A 24550-nucleotide genomic window follows, 5' to 3' on the forward strand; every position below is an offset into this window, starting at 1 on the left:
TGTGATAAAAGCTTCAGCAATTATCGCAACATGAAAATTTGATACCGTCACATGCCTAATTCGCATGTGGTGGAAAGTGGGCAATACCACTGTCCCACTTCCTCATCTGTTGTCTCTTCCAGTACTGACAGAGATGTTGGTAGTGATGTGCTCCCTCTGCAAAAGTGTATGAATGGTGCAGAGGAGGAGAGTGGGCAATACCACCACTCATGTCCCACTTTTTCATCTGTCACCTTCTCTGGTACTCGGAGTACCAGGAAGATACACTTCCTATGGAATCATGTTCATATGGATACATAGAAAGTATGGAAACAACATTAGTGCACTTCCCTCATATGGGCATGACCACTAGCAGCGTCCCACTCTCATTTCTGTCGCGCCCTCCGGGATGATACGGAGGTTGCATTAGTGTACTTCCCCATATGGTCACATGTGAATGGGCTCTACAGAAAAGGAGATTGGGCATTACCGCCGCTGGTGTCTCATTCCATCTTCTGTCGCCCTTCCAGCAAAGCCCTTGAGGTGACAGTGTGGACATATGATGAAACTATGTTAACACGTTTTCCTGGCGGTTCAGACGTAAATCTACAACTCCTTGTTAAAAGTTTTGCCATGGGTGTCCCTCTTTGGCTCCCTCCAGATGATAGTAGTTAGGTGTCAGCAGGCAATGTCGATGCCCCTTATTTGATAATTGGTGATACAGAGCAGGAGGATGTGGAAGCTGCTTAGGGCACTCCATTCTTAGTACTCTCTTACCAGACTGCGGTCTCCCTAGCTAGCTCTGCCCCGGGACAGTTATGCAGGTGTACCCCAGGCACGGAAGCTCTTGGTCACTAGGTGCGCTGTATGGCAACATTTGGTTATAGCCTAGCTCACTGGGTAATTTAACAGCATTTGTTCAGTATGACGCAGTGGGTATTAAAGTTACATACAGGGCCTAAAATTAACTCTAGGCAAGTGCCAAATGCAAGTAAAAATTGGTGTTGGCGAGTATATGAAACAGTGTCAATCGCCAGTTGTCCGGTAACTTTTTCATGAATTCTAACAATGCAATGTTGTGATCATGAACGTGCACAAACATGAACGATGCCAATTTTAATATTCAAGTGCAAGAAGAAGTGAAAGGGAACTCAATGGGAACTCAATTCATACTCATGCGCTCAGTATTGGCTGGCTCTTGGATCAGTATCACACGCATGCATTGTGCGGCTCACGTGAACAGCGTCAGCCAATACCGAGCCGGCGTTAGGACGTAAAACCTGGAAGCGCTGAAACGTAAATAGCGTAGGAGAATGACAGGGGAGAGACGAATTTGTTGAATAAAGTCGTTATTTTTGTTTTGTTTTTGTGCACAAAAAGTATTCTCGTCGCTTCATAACATTAAGGTTGAACCACTGTAGACACGTTGACTCTTTTAACAATGTTTTTACTACTTTTCTGGACCTTGAATGTAGTCATTTCGTTGCTTTCTATGGAGGATACAAAACCTCTTGGATTTCATCAAAAATACCTTAATTTGTGTTCCGAAGATGAACGAAGGTCTTACGGGTTTGGAACAACATGAGGGTGAGTACTTAATGACAGAAATTTCATTTTATGGTGAACTAACCCTTTAATCAGGTGACCATGTCACATGACACAAATTAATCACAATATAAAAGGACTTGTTACACAGTTTGTTAACAGTTTGCTAACCACACCCTGTTTGTTACGTGTTACATGCAACATGGTGGTGTGCGGTTTTTGTAACCGTTTTTAAATTATTTAAGCCATGAGTAAATACAGGCTTTTTTTAGATATCTTAATCTTGAGTGCCTTGGCTTCATATGTTTTTCATTGAACATAGTAATCTAGGCTTATGTTGACCCAGTGTTTCTCAACCTTGTTCCTGGAGGCACACCAACAGTACTCATTTTCAAACACTTCACACTATAAAGGTGACATCCAAAATGTGTACTGTTGGTGTGCCTTTAGGGACAGGGTTAAGAAACACAGCGTTAACCCAAGGTTACCTTGTTTTAACCATTTCCACTGTGAAAAGCACACAATTTTTTTTAATTTTGGCCACAAGTGAGCATCTTTTGTTCTCCGTTTACCTTGCCTGTGCAGATCAAATCAAATCTTTGGGCAAGTATATAAATTGACTTTTAGTATTAAAGACTTTAGGAGAGAAAACAAGAGAAGCAAAAGGAAAATACTCACTCATTTCTCTCCAGAATGACGACATGTTCTTTTCCTTGAGCTTTGATTATGTATGACACCTTAGGAAAAAAAAAGGGAAAAAATTACATAAACTGTCACCTCACAGATAAAGAAAACAAACAGCACAGAGACAAAGAGTCTAGAATAAAAAAGATAAAAAGAGTCTAGAATTCTTTTCTTGCAGTCTATTAAATAAATGTAATACAGTGAGCTCAACTGTAAGTGAAGGGCATTTTTGTAAGTAATAAAGCATAACACATCTAGCATTGCATTCCTGCAGCAGTTTATGTGATCTCTTTCCTATCACCACTGACTCATATTTGTTTGTGATGAAACCAAACAAATACTTTCATTTAGCCTGTATTTCTGAGAATGCACTGTGCCCCATAAACCAATAAACCTATTGTTAAATTCTGTGCATGCAGGAAATGAATCAGGTCAGAAAGTGACAGAACAATGTGGACTACGGACATGCTGGACTGAATTAGGACTTCATTGCCTTTATTGTACAGTAGGAAAACAACTTCAACTGCAGCAACATTTGAATAATGTTGGTGCAACACCAGATTAGCACAAATTTGAGAAGTAAAAAGCTCTTGCATAACACTAAACCAGCAGAAATATCATTAGAAATTGAGGGTACTGTACGGCAAAATCTGAATGAGACTTGCTCTGAATATATTAGCTTATAAACAAAATACACACATACATGTATGTACTTAAATTCTGAAATGAATTTTATATGACAATATTTACATGACAACATCACAATATGTTAGCTTGTAAGATTGATGGGTGTCAGGAAGTGGCGGCTTTACCAACATGGTGGGTTTGAAGAAAGATCTAATTTTACACCTGCCCAAACATGCTAAAATTTTATCTGACATTTACAGCTATTTTAGCAAAGACAAACATGACTCTTCCTCTTGCTCTTTGTCTCGCCTTAAATTCTATGATATTATAGAAAGAGAAAACAGGACTTTTCACACTCTTTTGAAATAAAAGGATTTAAAAAGTTACTTTATGGAAAATGATAAACCACCTCATAAATAGTAACAAACAGCATGACAAAAATATATAAGTTGCTTTGGTAACTAACCAAAATAAAATTAGGGTTTTAAGTTGAAGTACAAAAGTACTTTTTTGAAGTACTAAATTACTAAAGCTAAAACTAAAATAAATCTAAATTAAAGCTAAATGGAAACATCAAAATACAAAAACTAATAAAAATGACAAAAGTACATAAGGAAATTACTAAAACTTAAACAAAAATTAAAAAGAAAAGTGCAAATATAAAAATAAAAGCCAATTCAAAATATTAATAAATGCTATAACAGTATATAAATAATACTAAAATAACACTGCTAAGGTACAAAAATATGCAAAAATACCATAAGATCTATCATCAATGTTAAAATGTTCCCTCATAATACTGAATTAAGTAACTTCCCCTCCCTCTAGCAATGGCATTTCTTCTCTTCTCTGATGATGTGTTTACTGCCGTGAGGGTGGGACAACCTGTCACTCACATGAGATCACAGCAATAGCAAATGACAACAGTGCAACAATCAATACCTGATGGAAAAAAAAATCAAATCCCACACATTGGACATTCTGCCTAAGAACTCTTTTTGTGTTTCAAAAAGGGGGAAAAAAAGGCACATTTTTCATTTCTAACCTTTTTTAAAAGGCACATAAGTACAATTATGATTGTTTTGCTGCAAGAAACCTTGATTAACAAGTGGAATTCAGGAGGAAAAATACAAAAGTGTAGAAAATGGTACTCTTAAATATTGTTTTACAAATAAAAAAAATGTCATAATTTCTTCAACAAAAATTAACGTTCCTTGTTTGTAAATGGAGTTGCAAGGCTATCCTAGCAAAAATCTTTTTTTTTTACTAACACATTGTCTTCTTCTCAAACTCATTCTCTCAACTACCAAATTCTGAGTTTCTCAATGACATAGAGGTCAGAGGAATATTGTGTGTTTGTTTGTGCCATGCTGGTGGTATGCATCTCTCAGCGTGGTCCTGGCAAAAGCAGGCTTTTAATAATTACACTCACGCTGCCGGCATGTGTGCCTGCCAGATGGTTCCTGTGGCATTATCTTTGAAGAACCACTGGTATAGATGGATATGATCAGAACAACATCATTGATAGGTCACGAAAAAATGGAAAAAGGAGGCGAGGATGTACAGAGAATGAGTGGGACAAGCTAAAGATCCTATCCACACAGTTAGTCAAGTAACTCTTGCTTGTGTGGGAGCTCACAAAAAAAAAATTAAAATAAACTAAAAAATTAATAAAAATTAAAAAAGACAATGTTGTATTTCTGCAGTCTTGAACACAGAAGTTTTAAAGTTATTTTGGTTACACTTTATTTTAAGGTGTCTGTGTTACAGTGTAATTATGCATTTAAGTACTGACTAATAACAATTAACTACATGTACTTACTATTGAGAAGAGTTAGGTTTTTTGTTTGGTTTATGGTTAGTTGCATGCAATTATGCATAGTTTATAGCTATTACTACAGTAACTACATGTAACGTGTAACAAGGACACTAAAAAAGTGTTACCGTTATTTCTTACTGGACTATTACAAAGACTGGTAATAAAATTGCACCTTTCTCACTGTATACAGAATTCATAATTACAAATACAAACATTAAATCAACAAAATTTATTAATAAATGCTTGTCATATTGTGTGCAATGTGTTTAATGTCAGTCATTTTAAAGAAAATATATATAATAGGTTAAAAGAAAAAAAATAATAGGGTAAAAGACAAATAAGAGTGTTTTTCTTTTAAAAATCTAGTTTAAAATGCGTGTATCATAGAAATATACTGAATTTCATGTTGGTTTTAGAAGTCCACACCACAGTATAATAATAACAACATAGAGGTACAAATTTTAAAAATATAAATAAAAATAAAAATACAAATAATAAATATAATCATTTTAAGAACGATTTTTTTCCGAATGATACAAACACTGACAGCTAATCAGAATCAACTCAACTTTAAAGAGCTTGAGAATTTATAGTGACAGACGATGACACTGCACTGCAACAGAACTTTAACATCCGTTGGTGTGGACACTAATATAGTTATCATTATAGTTATCTTTAATTTTATTGTTCTTGGTGTGAATGGGCCTTTATTGGTCTTGATACACTATACATCTTTTTGTCACTTTGCATATACCACATGACTTGGCAAAGAAAAGTTTTTCAAATATTTATTATTTCACAAAACCGCTTTACTGTTTTTTTTTTTTTACTCTAATAAATAATAAGTGATTATGCTTAATATGGATTTCTTTACAGTAAGTCATTCGTTTAATGAGGATTTACATTATGATATCTACATTATAATGTCAGAACAATGTATATATATATATATATATATATATATATATATATATATATATATATATATATACATATAAAATTTTCAATTATAGAAGTTTTTAAATTTTTTAATCATTTGATAGATGTGGACAAAAGGCATGTCAATGACCCAATAAACAAAAGCTTCTGCTCAGAAAGGTCCAGCACATAATTTAACTTAATTTTACTTCAATTCAATTTTTTTTTACCAAATTCTAAATGCTTGTAATCAAAAAAATGTATGTGTGTGTCTGTGTGTGAGTGAGATACATGTATACATATGTGGGTATATATATATATATATATATATATATATATATATATATATATATATATATATATATATACACATACATACTGTATAGTCAAACCAAAATGTATTCAGACACATTTTCATTCAAACATTTCATTCTTTAATACAGTTTATTCACTATAGTTTAAAAAATGGTAATAAAATATGACAAGATCTCAGAGTTAAACTGTGTCAGACAAAAATAATCTTAATTATGTCAGATAACACTTAAGCAAAACATGGTCAGGTCAAAGTGTCTGTATAATTTTTGGTTCCAAATTATTATCAATTTTACTGGTAGTCCACTGTATGAAGAATTTTTGGGTATAATATGTCACAGTTTACTTTATTTTGCTATCCTCACTTACATAAATGAATATAGTGTCCTGCACCCACTAGTAAAAATATACCAAAAATATCAAAAACGTCTGAATAATTTTTGGTTTGACTGTGCATGTGTAGAAAGAGAGACAGAGAGGTTGTTTACCTTATCTGCACTGTCCTGGTTTCTTCTATGTCTGCTGATGCGTCTTGGTACAGTCACTTCATATGAAGAGAACTGAGAGGTCTGCTGGGTTATATAGCCTATAAACAGAAACAGTCCCGTCACTATTGCCTCTGTCTTTTCCAGCACATTAGACTCAGTTGCTCCTTTGCGTTTAAAAAAGATTAAGGAAATTAATCCAATGCCATGGTACAATGACCACACTCGGGCCCTAAAGTTAGCAGCCAGAAAAATGGAGCGCAGCTGGAAGAAATCAAAACTAGAAGTATTTCGTATTTCGTGGAGAGAGAGAATGATTGAGTACAGAAAGGCCTTAAAATCTGCTAGATCTGCCTATTTTTCAAAACTCTTAGAAGAAAATAAACACAACCCTAGGTATTTATTTGATACAGTGGCTAAATTAACAAGAAATAAAGCTTCAACTTCTGATGTTTCCAAAGAGCACAGCAGTAATGACTTTATGAACTTCTTTACTTGCAAGATTGATAATATTAGAGAAAAAATAATAACCATGCAACCGTCTACTACAGTATCGTGTCAGATATTGCATTGTAGTGTCCCTGAGGAAAAATTCAATTCATTTACTGCTTTAGGAGAGGAAGAATTGTCTAAACTTGTTAAATCATCAAAATCAACAACATGTATGTTAGACCCTATACCGACTAAGCTATTGAAAGAAATGCTTCCAGAGGTCATAGACCCTCTTCTCAATATCGTCAATTCATCTTTATCATTAGGATACGTACCAAAAACTTTTAAGCTGGCTATTATTAAACCTCTTATTAAAAAACCACAACTTGATCCTAGAGAATTAGTCAATTACAGGCCGATCTCAAATCTCACTTTTCTGTCAAAAATACTAGAAAAGGCAGTATCATCACAGCTATGTTCCTTTTTAGAAAGAAATGGTATCTGTGAGGATTTCCAGTCAGGATTTAGACCGTACCATAGTACTGAGACTGCTCTCATTAGAGTTACTAATGATTTGCTCTTATCATCAGATCGTGGTTGTATCTCTCTATTAGTGTTACTGGATCTTAGTGCAGCATTTGACACTATTGATCACAATATTCTTTTAAATAGACTCGAAAATTATGTTGGCATTAGTGGAATTGCATTGTCATGGTTCAAATCATACTTATCTGACCGTTATCAGTTTGTAGTAGTAAACGAAGACATGTCATATCGATCACAAGTTCAATATGGAGTACCACAAGGCTCAGTACTAGGACCGTTACTGTTCACTCTGTACATGCTACCCTTGGGAGATATCATTAGGAAGCATGGCGTTAGTTTTCACTGTTACGCTGATGATACTCAGCTCTATATTTCTTCGCGCCCTGACGAAACTTACCAATTCACAAAATTAACGGAATGCATAGCTGATATAAAAAATTGGATGACCAGTAATTTCCTACTACTAAATTCAGAAAAAACAGAGATTCTAATTTTTGGACCAAAAACTTCTTCACGTAATAACCTAGAATATTGTCTAACACTTGATGGCTGCTCTGTTAAGTCTTCGTCGTCAGTTAGGAACCTGGGTGTGCTCTTTGATACCAATCTTTCATTTGAAGGCCATGTTACTAGCATCTGTAAAACCGCATTCTTCCATCTTAAAAATATATCTAAACTACGACATATGCTCTCAATGAAAAATGCAGAACAGTTAGTTCATGCGTTCATGACCTCAAGGCTAGATTACTGTAACGCTCTACTGGGTGGTTGTTCTGCTCGCCTGATAAATAAACTACAGCTCGTACAAAATGCAGCAGCTAGAGTTCTTACTAGAACCAGGAAGTATGACCATATTAGCCCTGTTCTGTCAACACTGCATTGGCTTCCTGTTAAACATCGTATAGATTTTAAAATCTTGCTAATTACTTACAAAGCACTAAATGGTTTAGCTCCCCAGTACCTGAGCGAGCTCCTAATTCATTATAGTCCTTCACGTCTATTGCGATCTCAGAATTCAGGCCAGCTGATAATACCTAGAATATCAAAATCAACTGCAGGTGGTAGATCCTTGTCCTATTTGGCACCTAAACTCTGGAACAATCTTCCTAGCATTGTTCGGGAAGCAGACACACTCTGTCAGTTTAAATCTAGACTAAAAACGCATCTCTTTAACCTGGCATACACATAACACATTACCAATTTATATTTCCAAATCCGTTAAAGGATTATTAGGCTGCATAAATTAGGTCAGCCGGAACCGGGAACACTTCCTATAACACCTGATGTACTCGTTACATCAGAAGAAGAATGGCATCTACGCTAATATTAGTCTTTCTGTTTATCCCGAGGTTCACCGTAGTCAACCGGATCCGGGCCGTATCCAGGTGAGACCAAGGACCTGCACCTTGACACGACCACAACGCAGCCCTGAAGTATCAGCAGAGATTGAGTCAACTAGATCATCCCCTGTGAAGGCCTCATCGACACGACAGCCACGACACAGTTCCTCAACAACCGTCCATACCGGCGTGATGAATACGATCCTCAATTGGATGGAACTGAAATAAATACTTTTAATGTTGCGATCCTATTGGACTTATGATAGCAACCTGAATTGTAACAAAGCACTGTTGGCCAGAGGAGAACTGGCACCCCGACTAAGCCTGGTTTCTCCCAAGGTTTTTTTCTCCATTTTAACACCAATTTGCCACTTGTCTGCCACCTGATGGAGTTTGGGTTCCTTGCCGCTGTCGCCTCTGGCTTGCTTAGTTGGGGACACTTGACTTGACATTTGATATTCAACAGTGCTTTGATCTGCCTGCATTGACACTATTCTTTAAGAGCTGCTGTGCAGCCAAACAATGTACCAGTTATCAATGTAAAGCTGCTTTGACACAATCTACATTGTAAAAAGCGCTATATAAATAAAGGTGACTTGACTTGACTTGACAACACTGTCTACCCATAAGATCAATACTCACACAATGAATTATACAAGATATGCAGGAAAACTTGCAATGAATAAGCAACTGTTATTAATTAGGAGTTAACTATTTCCCTCCATTATTCCTCACTGCAACAAAACATGTTTATATGAAACTACTATTGTGACTATGGGTATTAAATTGAGTGCAATTGATTGGTTGGTAATCAAGTGCTAAGTGTTTTTTATGTTTGTGGGAATCATGAAGAGAGAAAGACCTCGGGGAGGAGAGGCACCCCACCCACTCCTGAGTCATCAGTCAACAAGTTGGATCAGACTTCCTGTGCTGTTTTCCCGAAAAGAGTAGATAAGACAGAACAATTCATAATGCTTACTTCCTTGGTCTCTTTACTGAACATTCACACAAAATTCTCAGAGAACTATTTATCTTAATCATCTTCAGGCTTTCACATCATTCTCAGCTCAATTTCTCTATTAGCCTGTGTGTTAGCAATCATCTAGAAGCCTCTCTATTTCTATACCTGCTAAATGCTAAAATAAGTGTAAGTAGACGCTTTTAAATCGACTTACAGTTTACTTATTACACAGGACTTAACGGGCCTGATGGCCCACAGCCAATGTAAGAGCATTCAGGGCCAGTTGACAGAATTGTCACATCACTGTCACTGTCACTGTCACTACATCTTTGTTTACTGATCATATACAGTGCCTGTGATCCAGTGGTCTATGGCAAGCCTTTATTCCTACTAACTAACACATAGTTTTATATATACAGTGCACAGCATAAATGAGTACACCCCCTCTGAAACTTCTGAAAGTCAGCAATTACTCAATTACTTAGAAGACATGTTAGGGTTCTTTAGAGATATAATGTTCCAGCAAGTCTGCTTAATCAATTACCAAAGAAGCATGTCAAAATTATTCAGGAAAATAAGATTTTCTTATCAAGGTGATAAAATGTTGTGTAGCAAAAATGAATACACCCTCCTAAAAGTTACTAAATAAAATGAAATAAAAAAATTTCTGATGTAAGTTTAAGGCAATGTTTGATCAACAGGTAAGTATGTTGAACCAAAACATTTAAAAAGAAGTAATTTCTTGACAATTAAAAGTGTTATATAGCCCACTGAATCATTCTCAGACTTAATGCTAACAACAATGGAACCACTTGGGAGTCTGTCAGGAGACTTATTTCTTAGCACAAAAGAGGACAGTGGTACAAGAGGATTACCAAATCATTGTTTTAAGTGTGAAAATATAGCAAAAGTAACACAGAAATTCAAAAACAATGGACTTGTAACAAGGCCCCTGAAATAATCAGGCCTTTATTTTAAGCTTCTGTGGACATGTATTGCACTCAATCTTAACATTCTTGAGCACCTGTTTGGGATTCTGTAGAGACGAGTTGAGCAACACTCCTCATTAAAGATCAGGGCATTTAAGGAGCTCATCATCCAGGAGTTAAACAGGACAGATGTGACAATTTGTCATGAACTTGTATACTCAGTGCCAAGAAGGGTCAGAGCAGTATATTCAAAATTATGGAGGGCATACTAAGTACTAGAATATTATACATTTGTTGAATTAAATCTAGGGTGTACTCATTTCTGCAATCCTTAATTTAAACAAAATTGGCTAATTTAGTTATTTTATGGCTATTAATGACATATATATTTCTCAGTTTTTATACATTTTAGTTTTGCCATCTTTCCATGAATTGTATTAGTGATCATTAAGAAAATACATCTTTTGTATTTGTTCAGAGGGGGTGTACTCATTTATGCTGTGCACTGTATATATATATATAACTAACCCTAAGCCCAACCAAACCCTAATCCTAACCCTATAGTAAGTACATGTAGTTACTAACATGTAATGTTACTCAGTACTTAAATGTATAATTACAGTGTAACAAAGACACCTTAAAATAAACTGTAACCCATTTTTTAAATTACAAGTAAATAATCCAACAGTCACTAGTACATTTTTGAATATCACAAGTAACACAAGTATTTTTGATACTAATATACTAGAGCTGGACGATATGACCTAAAATCAAAATCTTGATTAACTGAATATTTTACCTCGATTACGATTAATGAACGATTATTTAGTTTTTTGACTTTGTTTTGTTTTTTGGCCCTTATAGTTCACTGACAAGGATTGTACTGTAAATATGCTTTACTATTGAAGATGGAATACTTTTTCTATATATATATATATATATATATATATATATATATATGTGTGTGTGTGTGTGTGTGTGTATATATATATATTTATATATATATATATATATATATATATATATGTGTGTGTGTGTGTGTGTGTATATATATATATATATATATATATACACACACACATACACACATACATATAAACATTGATAAGCTGATTGACGCACAAGAACAAACTTCTAGCGGACGCTCAAACGTGCTGCATAACACACGAGAAAGAACCTCTTTGGTTCTCGCACGTCAAGCAAACATGCTTGTAAGTAGACAAGTGGTCAAGTACAAAAACTGCAAATGTGTGGATATTTGGACAGACCGAAGACTGCCTTCCAAGGTTCCTTCAATCTGAGACACATTTTTGGTCATACCACCCAGCACTACACTCGCTATTGATAGCGGCTCCATGACACCTGCAAATTATATACAACATAACCGTCCACGTTTTGATTTCTGCAAATTAGTTTGCACAAACGCAGTCAACTTTAAAGATGAATATTCATAAGCCCAGCGACAGACACTGAGGGAAGATGTGAAAAGTCATCTTTGACTATTGTAAGTTAGTTTTTTTAAACTAGTGAGACTAATTTACATCTTAGTGTGTTTTATTATTATTTATAGTAGTGGTAGTAGCATTTTATTAGTATTATTGTTAGTCTTTTTTTACAGAAACATTAAACAATAATGTATCAAGCACCGTAAAAAATCCATAACTTTTTAATATACTAAGTGTTTCATGACAAATAAGGGTTTAATATGACAAATCTGCATTCCTACATTTTCATTCATAAATGGTTGCCATGTTTTACTTCTAATTATTAAAGTTCATATTAAAAGTTTAGCTGTTATGCTTCCGAATTATATCATATGTATAAAAATATTTTAAAATATATATAATATAGAATATATAGAATAAAACATTTACTAGCCAATGCTAATTCTTTTTCCAGCATGTCTGTAGACGGTTGTAAATGTAAAAATGTCCCTACCGAATTGGAATACACACTAGTGAAGGTACAAGTGTTCATGTGTACTAGAAAAACTGGAACAGATAGTAGTCTAGTATAAATATGAATATTTGACAGTAAAACTAAAATAGGTACCAGTAACATTTGGAAGACATACTAACGTTAGTTGGAAGTGAACAGTTGGCCACAGATTCTAATAGACTTAAATAGCAAAAATTTCCAGTTGTTACCAGGTAACAATAGTAGGAAAGGTGATATTCATGCATGCTACTTACAGGCTACTAGTGACTAAATGAATAGATGCTAGTAATTTGAATAAGTTCTAGTATTTAATGAATAGTTTCTTTAGTGGATAGTTTCTATCTAGAGTTCTATAGTTTCTAGTGGAACTGAAAAAATACTAGTCACCATAGGAGTACTTCCTACTTCTTATAAAGTACTAACATCAAAATAGCTACAATTTACTTTAAGGAATACATTTTAAAACAGCTTGTCATAGTGGTGCCTATATGCCAATACATTCAAACAGTCAACACTGGTAAGTGTTGTTGTGGACATTATATGACTCGCAATGGTCGCTCCGGACTGTCGCTGTTTTCTCACCTCCACTGCAGTCGATGAGCGCGTGAAGCATTAGCCACATAAAGGCGCTTTTAACGAGACGAGAACAAACTGCATTAACCATGTCTGTAAAGTATCCGTTCTCAAAGTTCGTTCCGAAGTAACGTCAAATGTTGCCCTCTCTTCCTTATCCAGGCGTTGTCCTCCAAGCAATGGCAATGAGCCTTCTCCACATAACGTTCCCGTGGAGAAAAAATAAATACCGCACAGTTTCAGCTACTTGGTCATTTTGTTATACTTTATCCATCTGTAATAAGTTTGTTAAACAGTTCGTCACAACTCGCTGATCAGGATGTGTTTCTATATCAGAAAAAGGGCACCGTTTCAGTACTCTGCTCGAAATCTTTGGATTAGGCAATTCGTTCGGACTAGCATCTCCAATGAGCCCCGTCAGTAGAGGGCGAAACCGAGCATGCGTCACGAAACAGTTTGGGTTTTTAACCCTTTACTTTGGCCTGCTATGGCAATGCAAATCACTAGAACACTAATTCTTATGCGCATTTAACTTGCTTTCACCCGCCAACAAAAATAGCCATTCTTTTGCAAAAAGAATAACTTAAGTGACTATTAAAAGTAACACTCTTTGTCTATTATTGTTGTTAGATGAGTTAGGGATAGTCTAAAAACTACACGTACATTTAACACTTTTTCTAACGAAAATAACTGCGACGTTTTTCTTTTTAAAAACAACCATTGTTTGATTACAGTTGACGGTGATCTATTCACTGTCACCAAGGAAGCAGAAATTAGCGACATTTATGTAACAAAACGAAACTACAAATAATGTAATTTGACTCGGTCCCCAGGTAAGTGTCTCATATTATCGCGAGAGCTCAAGCAGCCGATGCGAGACATCACATCATCCGTTTTATGACGACTGGTATAAGGTTAGTGTAAATGTAGATGGATTTTTAAATGAATGTAGATGCATAAGTTAAACAATTGATTGTGTTATCTTTAAGCACCGGTACATAGACGGGTTAAAGAAAAAGAGAATAACATATTTTTGTGGAACTTTAAAGGTTCTCCATTGGCATCTGGCTTTGAGTTTTAAGTGTGATTATGCCTAAATATGCTGTCTCTGTAAGCAGCCACAAGATCTGAAACAGAACAATTATTTGATAATCATATTCATTATGTTATATAGTGGAATTAAGGCAGCTTCAGCATGGACTCAACGGCGAAAATATTGGAGGAAAACTTAGAGAAGATTTTGAAGGGCGAGGGACTTGAGTTGAGAGAGTTTGATTCACTCCCGGAAGTGAAGCCTGTCACACTGAGGAAAAACGTGTGTTACATCGTCAGCGCAGTAATCTTTAACTCAAAGGTAAAGATGGTGTCATTCTTGCATGTCTTTAAGTATTTTAGAGTCTGTCCAGTGTCCACTTATTACAGTCAGCCCCCTGCTGAACATCACCTAATTAGTTCCACTAATTAGCTGTAGAATTTCACTGGGAGCATGACATTTCTATCTTTGTACTGGCAAAAAAAAGTAGTTTGGTAGCTAGCAAGGCATAAAACTGAAGACAACACAGCCAAGGTGGCTTTCTCTTCCACTTCACATAATCCAGGATTGTGTCCATTTAGGACAGAACAGAAACACTCTTGGTCATCCTTAACATGATCAGATATTGTAAGATCTGTTCATTTTTGCTAGCCAAGTTAGATTTAAAATATTAACATAAATAAATGTATAAAAAAAAAAAACTTCACAATGCACTGTCCCATCCCATATACAGGTGCATCTCAATAAATTAGAATATCATGAAAAAGTTTTTTTTTTCTGTAATTTAATTTAAAAAGTAAAACTTAAATATATTCTAGATTTATTAGACATAAAGTAAAATATTTCCAGACTTTTTTGTTTTCATTTTGATGATTACAGCTTGCTGCTAATCAAAATAAAAAAATAAGTATCTCAAATTATTAGAATATTTAATTTCAAGTTCTATTAAATTAACATTCTCAGGGTATAAATACTGGGTTTAGGTCAGTAATCCCAACAGCAGTCATGGGGAAGTCTGCTGACTTGACAGTTGCCCAGAAGACAATCATTAAGACCCTCTACAATGAGGGTAAGCCACAGAGGGTCATTGCTGAAAGAGCTGGCTGTTCGCAGAGTGCTGTGCCAAAGCATATTCATGGAAAGTTGACTGGAAGGAAAAAGTGTGGTAGGAAAAGGTGTACATGTGAAAGGAATGACCGCAGGCTTGAGAAGAATGTCAGGCGAAGCCGATTTAAGAACTTAGGAGAGCTTCAAAAGGAGTGGACTGAAGCTGGAGTCAGTGCATCAAGAGCCACCGCACACAGACGTCTTCAGGAAATGGGCTACTACTGTCACATTCCACGTACCAAGCCACTTCTGAACCAAAGACAATGTCAGAAGCATCTTACCTGGGCTAAGGAGAAAAAGAACTGGACTGTTGCTCAGTGGTCCAAAGTCCTCTTTTCAGATGAAAGTAAATTTTGCATTTAATTTGGAAATCAAGGTCCCAGAGTCTGGAGGAAGAGTGGAGAGGCACAGAAACCATGTTGCTTGAAGTCCAGTGTGAAGTTTCCACAGTCAGTGATGATTTGGGCTGCCATGTCATCTGCTGGTGTTGGTCCACTGTGTTTTCTGAAGTCCACAGTCAACGCAGTCATCTACCAGGAAATTTTAGAGCACTTCATGCTTCCTTCTGCTGACAAGCTTTACGGAGATACTGATTTCATTTTCCAGCAGGATTTGGCACCTGCCCACACTGCCAAAGGTACCAAAAGCTGGTTCAATGACCATGGTGTTACTGTGCTTAACTGGCCATCAAACTCACCAGACCTGAACCCCATAGAGAATCTATGGGGTATTGTCAAGAGGAAGATGAGAGACACCAGACCTAACAATGCAGATGAGCTGAAGGCCACTGTCAAAGAAACCTGGGCTTCCATACCACCTCAGCAGTGCCACAGACTGATCGCCTCCATGCCGCGCCGAATTGAAGCAGTAATTAAAGCAGAAGGAGCCCCTACCAAGTATTGAGTACATATACAGTAAAAGAACATACTTTCCAGAAGGCCAACAAGTCACTAAAAATGTTTTTTTTTATTGGTCTTATGAAGTATTCTAACTTATTGAGATAGTGAATTGTTGGGTTTTTGTTAAATGTGAGCCAAAATCATCACAATTAAAAGAACCAAAGACTTAAAGTACTTCAGTCTGTGTGCATTGAATTGATTTAATACACAAGTTCCACAATTTGAGTTGAATTACTGAAATAAATGAACTTTTCCACGACATTCTAATTTATTGAGATGCACCTGTATATACATACAGTACCATTCAAAAGATTGGGATCGGTAAGATTTTTAATATTTTTAAAAGAAGTTTCATCTGCTCACCAAGGCTGCATTTATTTAATTAAAAAATACAGTAAAAACAGTAATATTGTGAAATATTATTACAATTTAAAATAACTGTTTTCTATTTGAATATATTTTACAAGTAATTTATTCCTGTGATGGCAAAGCTAAATTATCAGCATCATTAGTCCAGCCAGTGTCACATGATCCTTTAGAAATCATTCTAATATGCTGATTTGCTGCTCAAGAAACATTTCTTATTATTATCAATGTTGAAAGCAGTTGTGTACTTTTTTTTTCCGGGTTCCTTGATGAATAGAAGGTTCAAAAGAACAGCATTTATCTTAAATACAAAGCTTTTGTAACATTATACACTACCGTTCAAAAGTTTGGGGTCAGTAAGAATTTTTATTTTTTTGAAAAGAAGTTAACGAAATTAATACTTTTATTCAGCAAGGATGCATTAAATCGATCAAAAGTGGCAGTAAAGACATTTATTTAATTAAAAATACAGTGAAAACAGTAATACTGTGAAATATTATTACAGTTTAAAATAACTGTTTTCTATTTGAAAATATTTTAAAAAGCTGAATTTTCAGCATCATTACTCCAGTCTTCAGTGTCACATGATCCTTCAGAAATCATTCTAATATGCTGATTTGCTGCTCAAGAAACATTTATTGTGTACAATTGCACAAAATATTTGTGTATAAATTTAAATATTAAATTCATGGCTAATCTTTAACCTAAAATGTAGATATTTTATATACTGGCAATCCACCAGCATGTATGACGCATATTTTTAGATGTAGATAAGTTTGCTATTACCTTGTAAAAAAAACTGCTTTGACATGCCAAAACAATTTTGTAGAATAAAAAATTGCTTTTCAGTTTTGAGTATGCACTTTTCATGTCTATGTTTCTTTCACAAGTGTAACGGTTACAAATCTTACTAACTAACACACTTTCCCCGCTCTTCCCTATTTGTTTATGTTAAATACGTTAAATTAAATTCATCTAAATATTCAGATTCATCTTTGCTAAATAATTCAGTAACACTATTTTACAGATACACGTTACATGTAGTTAATACAGTAATAACTGTAAATTAATTATGCATAATTACATGAAACTAACCCTAAACCAAACACTAATCCTACCCTAACCCTATAGTAAGTACATTTAGTTAATTAATATTAATCAGTGCTTATATGTATAATTACGCTCTAACGAGGACACCTTAAAATACTGTGTAACATATATTTTTCCATGTTCCACTAGCCATGATTAATGTCAGCTTCTCCAGACATAAAGGTTTTGCATGTGTGTTTGTTTGTGTTATACAGGAGGAGGTGTTAATGGTTCAGGAAGCAAAGAGAGAGTGTTATGGCAGTTGGTATCTCCCTGCGGGTCGTATGGAAGAACGTGAAAGCATTCTAGAGGCACTGCAGAGGGAGGTCAAAGAGGAGGCAGGAATAGACTGCCAGCCAGTCACACTGCTGCTGGTTGAAGAACATGGGCCAAAGTGGGTTCGTTTCACCTTCCTCGCTAAGGAAACAGGTTAGATTAAATGATTTTAGGGCACAATATGGCTTAGTGCGATTGTCAAATCACCCAGGCTGCAATTAAATAAATATAATGAAATAAATTGAATTATTATATCATAAGTGTTTATATTTTAGACCTGTTGGGGTAGTTTTCATGGGAAATTGCGTACATACATCATTCGTGCATGTCTCGTCTACTTTGACGCATGTATGGTGTGGGAGTGGCATAGGTTAGTTGTCACAATGAGTGAGAAAGGTTGACATGGAGCATGCTAAATCTCGAATCTCTGGGAATCACCCGTTTAAAAAATAAAAAATGTTGAACAGGGACGAGTCTGCTGGCAAAAAGAGAACACGACAGAGCTTGCAATAAAACCAGAAACAACATTGGCTTGACTTTTCGGAGATGGCGAGAACTGAGGGATTTGAAATGTTGTAAAAGTGTTTTTATTACTCAACAGGTGAGTAAGGTATTTTATTGAACAGATACATTGCCATATTCAGCTCTCTAACAGAGTTCATTGTAAAGTAGAGCTGTACGATTAATCGTTAAAAGATCACGATCTTGATTCAGACACCCACGCAATCTCATTCCTAAATAACAACGATTCACCTGTGTCTATTAAACCTTTGATAAAATCAAACTGGAACATTATCAAAGAAGTTTATATTTCATAGTTATAGTTGTTTAAACACAGATGTCTATGGAAGTGATCAAAATAGAGCAAATCACCTTTTGAAAGTAACTTGACTCTTCAAATAACGATTGTATCGATTACATCGTTACGCCACTAGGAGGAGACAAGTGACTGGAAAAAAATGTATTTGTCACTGAATCATTCATTTAATTCATTCAAGCTAAAAAAAAAAAAAAAATTCATTCAAGCTGATTCATCCAGGAATGAAACAAGTGAAGGTTTAGGCTTGTTCGACTTCATGCAGCACTGTGCAGACCGATCGTTGGCTGACTTGAAGCAGTGCATGCCAGTTAGAAATTTTTACTGTGGCGTATGGCATCAAAGTACCCCGAGAGCGATTCGAGAGCATTTGGATGAGTCAGCCGGCGCAGCTTCTCAAGAGCAGCTGCACGAGCTTTGATAACGACACAGCTGTTCCACGATCGGCCGAATCTACCGCATGACACGTGTTTTATGTTTATTCTCACCTTCAGTTCCACTAATGCTCACAAATCTGTATTTTTATAACAGTAAAAGCTCTTTTCATGTAGTTGCGATGTTATATTGTGTCATGTTTATCAAAATAAATCTGATAAAAAAAAAACGTAGACCCCACTTGGTATTTAAATAGTAGGCTTATGTTATGTTGAACTTTATTTTTGTATAAATAGACGCTGTATTAAGCAGTACATAAAGTATTGAATGAAAAATGTCTCAGAAACATCTATGTATTTGGCACAAGTATGCATCCTGTGATAAAGTATGCAACCGATTGGTTGCATCCAGCTGTAGCCGATGTCGAACACACCTATCTATGAGTGAGTCATTGAATCGTTCATTCAAACAATTTTTTTTTTTAAATAATTCATTCAGGTTAATTAAACAGTACACTGCAGCAATTAGCATTTTGTCAGAACCTCTAGTATGTTATTTTGTTTAGTTGTTTGTTTAGAATCGTGGGAGAAATGTGATTCTCTGTTTGAAACAAAAAAATTGTAATCCTCAATTAATCCAATTTTGCAGCTCTATTGTAAAGCATTTATTTATTTTGAAGGGTCATATTCATTCGCACAATAATGCAGACCCGAAGCACAACCAAAACAGTGTTCTTCCACAAAATGCATGCGTTTTTGTTTTTTAAACCGCTAGAGGGCCAAAGTTACATAGTGTACTTTTAAAGATAATTTTGTAAAATCCAAATAAACTTTGATTGTAAAAGGTTTAAACCATGTTTTCCATGCTTGTTAAATGAACAATAATTAATAAACATGCACCTGTGGAACAGTTGCTACATCAGTTGCGAGTGACGCAACATGACAAAAGTAAATAGAGCCCATTATAATGATGCTGTCTACACTGGATGCAATTCCAGATGGTAAACTGATGCCCTGTTCTATTTTTGATGACTTCAAGCACTCACGCTATTTCTGATATGAAGGACGAATGGATTTGCAACAGTCGTTTTGTCACATCCAGTGTGGATAGCTTCTAGCTGTTGTGGTGTGACACAACGCGACCAGTGTAGACACGGTGTAAGACATGGTTTAAGACACTAACAGCTTACAGATGGTAGGCAATTAAGTTTACAGTTATAAAAGCTTAGGTCACTAAAGGGACCTTTCTACTGACTCTGAAAAACAGCAAAAGAAAGATACCCAGGGTCCCTGACTCCCTGCTCACCTGCGTTTACAAGATTTAGACATGCTGCATGGAGGAATGAGGACTGCAGATGCGGCCATAGGTGTGTTCGACTTCATGCAGCACTGCGCAAACCGATGATCAGCATCTGATTTAAAGCAGTGCATGCCGGTTACATAGATGCAAACTCCTCACCTTTCAGTGAGAACTCACCTTTTTGAGATCAAAATAGTTCACCTATGGGATTTGCATAAATCCAATGAGAAAGTGTTTCCTTTACTCTTTACTTTAAAAACTATGTCTATAATGGGTAATATTTTATGTATTTGAGGTCTGAGATGTGGCAAACAGTATTGCAGCCTAATCAGCCAATATTGTCTTAAATATCTTGCATAGCATTTCGTTATTTATAACATGAGATTTTAACCAAATGTTGATTTTTGGTGAAATGTTGCAACAATATGTTACATTTTTTGTGCAAAAAATTACAGTTTTGGACATTAAGGGATTTTTTCATTTTTTTTATTTTTTATTACCCTGTAAGTAACTACAAATAAGCATGTAAAGCAAATAACTTTTTTAAAAATTCCATGCGCAGCATACACCCGGCCCGTGCAATGTTCTCACCTTTTTTCCCCTTTACCTGTTTGCATCCCTGCGGTTAGAAATGTTGTCCGATTTTAGACAGCACTGACGCCACGTCACTAGTGACATATGGCATCAAAGTACTGCAAGAGCGATTCTAGAGCAGAGGGCTGATTCAGTTGGCGCAATTTCTCCAGAGCTTTGTTGACAACACAGCTGTTCCACAATTGGCCTGATTCACCGCATGACAATGGTCACGTGTGTTTCGTGTTTATTCTGACACCTTCAGTTCCGCTAATGCTCACAAATCCATGTTTTAATAACAGCAAAACCCCTTTTCATATAATTGTAATGTTATATTGTGTCATGTTTATCAAAATAACACTAATAAAAATATATCAACTTACTTTATTGCTATTTAAATAGTTTTGGCTTATGTTATTCTTGTACAAACAGATGCTGTATTAAGCAGTACATAAAGTACAAATATTGCATTTAATTCACTTAATCTGTGATAAAGTATGCAAACACATTGTCAATACGGGAAGCAGAAACTGTCCGACTTCACATCTCCGTTTTCAACTCCTCCCCGACTACAAGCGGCAACTCTCACTGATCGGTTACATCCAGCTGAAGTCGAACACACCTTATGCAACAGGCACCTCCCCCATCATGATATATATGCCCCTTACTGCTGATTGGCTACAAGTATGTTTTGGTGCTCGGTTCAATCCACCTTCAACAGCATTTCTCAGAATTCGCTTATTGCACCTTTAAGTGGAAAGAGCGTTTTTTTTTTTTTTTTTTTTACTCTGTTCACTTTATGGTTTGAGTTGGATTTTATTGGTTCTTGGTTCTTGTATATGAACACCCAAATAGAGCTATTCAAGTAATCTGGTGAAAATTTTTTTCTCATTGTGTCACCAGGGGGCTCTCTGAAGACAACGGCAGAGGCGGATGCTGAATCCCTGCAAGCTCAGTGGTGGGATCGTGAATCTCCACTTCCTCTTCGTGCACGTGATATACTGCCCCTCATTGATGCTGGAATAAAATATCGCCAAAATCCCTGGTTTCCTGTGTTACAACCTGCTGACTTCCCTTGTCACGTTATCTGCCAAAGACTTTTCCTCACATTCATCTCTAGCAGTGGTAACACTGATACCAGTGATGAGGACTGTCTGTGGCTGCTGCTGAGCAATAATAATGCCAATTCTCATCCCAGTCTTCCGATTGAAGTATCAGTTAAAACATACATTACGTGGGCAGCGCACAGACTGATTAAAGAGTGCATGCCTTCGTCGTCTATAAATGTTGTTATATGTGGTGTTCTGGGAGTGCAGCACAATGGGAGAATACCAGGCAAAACGGACGGCATCTGCTTCAACACGCTTGTGTTATTGGAAAATTCAGAGGGCGGGCCTGAAATCAACAGCCCACCACCATTGGAGAGTGACAGTTACAGATGGCATGAAGTGACCAATCAAAGCCTAAGAGCAAAGATAATACAGAGGATTAAAGACAGGTCTGTTCTGCCTATTCATAGTCAGTTCTGATGCTCTGCCGCTCTAATAGAGTATCAGGACATTACACAGGCCAGAACTGAACCTGCATTTTCCACATGAGAACCAAAGGTCATGGCTCCAAAGCATTAATAACTTTGCACGTTTGAAATATTTATCTTGAACCTCATTTGCAGAGATGTTCTGGCATTCCAAATCTGGGTTTCTCTATAAAATCACACAATATGTTGTCAATTATGACACAATAATTATGTGCCCATACACAGTTTTCAGAAGTGTGCTTCACTCACCTTTCCCCTCATTGGAGTCCGCTCTCCATTTCAGTGAAATCACAAAATGAAATGCAACCAAATATTAATTCTAATGCACTAAATATAATATATATATATATATATATATATACTGTAATTCATTATTAAATTTATAAAGTTAGTATATTTTAACCCCCGGTTTCACAAACAAGGCTTAAGCCTAGTCCCAGGCTAAAATGCACGTTTGAGCTGTTTTAACAGAAAGCAATTTGCACTGACATGTCTTAAAATATGTCAGTGCCATTGTTTTGTCTCAAGATGCACACCAGTAATGTTTTTTTTTTTTAAGGCATGTTTATAAAACCTATAAAACCTACTTAAATGTCCTAATTGAACTAATCCTGGCTAAGCTGTTGTCTGTGAAACCAGGCCTAAATGTACCAAATTGCAACTTTATTAATACAAATGTAATATATATATATATATATATATATATATATATATATATACACACTATATTACCAAAAGTTTTGGGACATCTGCCATTACATGCACATGAATTTTAATGACATCCCATTTTTAATCCGTTGGGTTTAATGTGGAGTTGGCCCACCCTTTGCAGCTATAACAACTGCAACGTTTAAAATGTTACTTTTCAAAGGGGGTGTACTCATTTATGCTGAGCACTGTATATATATATATATAATATATATAATATATATATATATATATATATATATATATATATATATATATATATATATATATATATATATATATATATATATACATAGTGATCTCTATATGTATGACAAGATCTCAGAGTTAAACTGTGTCAGAAAAAAATGAATCTTAATTATGTTAGATAACACTTAAACGAAACACAGTCAGGTCAAAGTGTTTGAATAATTTTTGGTTCCAAATTTTTTATTAATTTTACTGGTAGTCCACTGTATGAAGAATTTTTGGGTATAATATGTCACAGGTTACTTTATTTTGTTATCCTCACTTACATAAATGAACTATAGTGTCCTGCACCCACTAGTAAAAATATATCAAATATATAAAAAATGTCTGAATAATTTTTGGTTTGACTGTATATCCTACTTCAAAAAGTCAAAAAAGCACTCTAAAGTTCAGCTAATTACATTTAATATAAAGTTAAACTATAATATATTTTCATTTAATTGTAATTAACATGTAATTAGGTGTCAGAAAAAAAGTTAAGTTTGCACTTAAGGATATAACGTGTTACATCTGTTTTGGTTTAGTTTCATTGTGTTTTCGTTCTGTTTTCCCTGTTCTGGTTGTGCCTGTGTTTCCTAGTTAGTTTCCTTGGTTGTTGATTAGTTCTACACACATGTTCTGTTGTATCTTGATTACTCTCCCATTGTATTTAAGCCCTGAGTTTTTTCGTTTCATTTGTCTGGTAATGTTAATGTGGTCATGTTAAGTTATTCTTCTGCAATCTCCTGAATTTTCTGTTTTATTAAAGACACTACTGTTTTATTTCTCCACTCCTTCTTCGTGTGCATTCATTACAGCTACCCACGTGAAAAAAAAGTGCACTAAAATACACTTTATTTCATTACACTTAGTACACTTCCATAATGTACTTAAAGTGCTCTATTTTCATGCACTAATTTTGTACTTAATATACTAAAAATTCTTGTTTAGTACTTCTTAAGATAATCTTAAGAACATCTAAGTGTACTCAACTGTGCTATTTTGAGACACCATGAATATGAACTAAAATGTGCTTTTAACATACTATCTCTGTATAAAAAAAAAATTTATTTAGTTACCACTTATAGTACACTTGAACCCATCTTTCATACACTTAAATATACTCATCAGACATAGAAAATACACATATATTAT

General features: G+C 35.4%; 2 protein-coding genes across 5 annotated transcripts in view; one reads left to right on the plus strand and one right to left on the minus strand.

Annotated features, from left to right (window-relative positions):
• The window catches only part of adam9 (ADAM metallopeptidase domain 9), a 72787-nt gene extending 59271 nt beyond the window's left edge, over positions 1-13516 (minus strand). For 2 of the 3 annotated variants that reach the window (XM_051903462.1, XM_051903461.1), the window contains exons 1-3: positions 13098-13515; positions 6373-6470; positions 2203-2261 (exon numbers count right to left, since the gene is read on the minus strand). In XM_051903462.1, coding sequence (XP_051759422.1) covers positions 2203-2261; positions 6373-6470; positions 13098-13179 — 239 coding nt within the window. In that variant the 5' untranslated portion in view covers positions 13180-13515. Of the gene's footprint in view, positions 1-2202; positions 2262-6372; positions 6471-13097 lie in introns of all 3 variants that reach the window. The other variant, XM_051903464.1, reaches the window with a different exon arrangement.
• Positions 13517-13886: 370 nt separating this feature from the next.
• Positions 13887-24189, plus strand: nudt18 (nudix (nucleoside diphosphate linked moiety X)-type motif 18). Of its 2 annotated transcripts, none has more exons than XM_051903506.1 (4): positions 13887-14002; positions 14263-14442; positions 17798-18011; positions 21826-24189. In XM_051903506.1, exons 2-4 carry the CDS (start codon positions 14284-14286, stop codon positions 22449-22451), a joined length of 999 nt encoding a protein of 332 aa, XP_051759466.1. In that variant the 5' UTR covers positions 13887-14002; positions 14263-14283; the 3' UTR covers positions 22452-24189. The 2 variants fall into 2 exon arrangements, with proteins under 2 accessions (XP_051759466.1, XP_051759467.1); XM_051903507.1 differs by having other exon boundaries at positions 17798-17976; positions 21826-21961.
• The last annotated feature ends 361 nt before the right edge of the window (positions 24190-24550 follow it).

Source organism: Ctenopharyngodon idella, chromosome 8 (genome assembly GCF_019924925.1).
Source record: "Ctenopharyngodon idella isolate HZGC_01 chromosome 8, HZGC01, whole genome shotgun sequence".
Taxonomy (NCBI): Eukaryota; Metazoa; Chordata; class Actinopteri; order Cypriniformes; family Xenocyprididae; genus Ctenopharyngodon; species Ctenopharyngodon idella.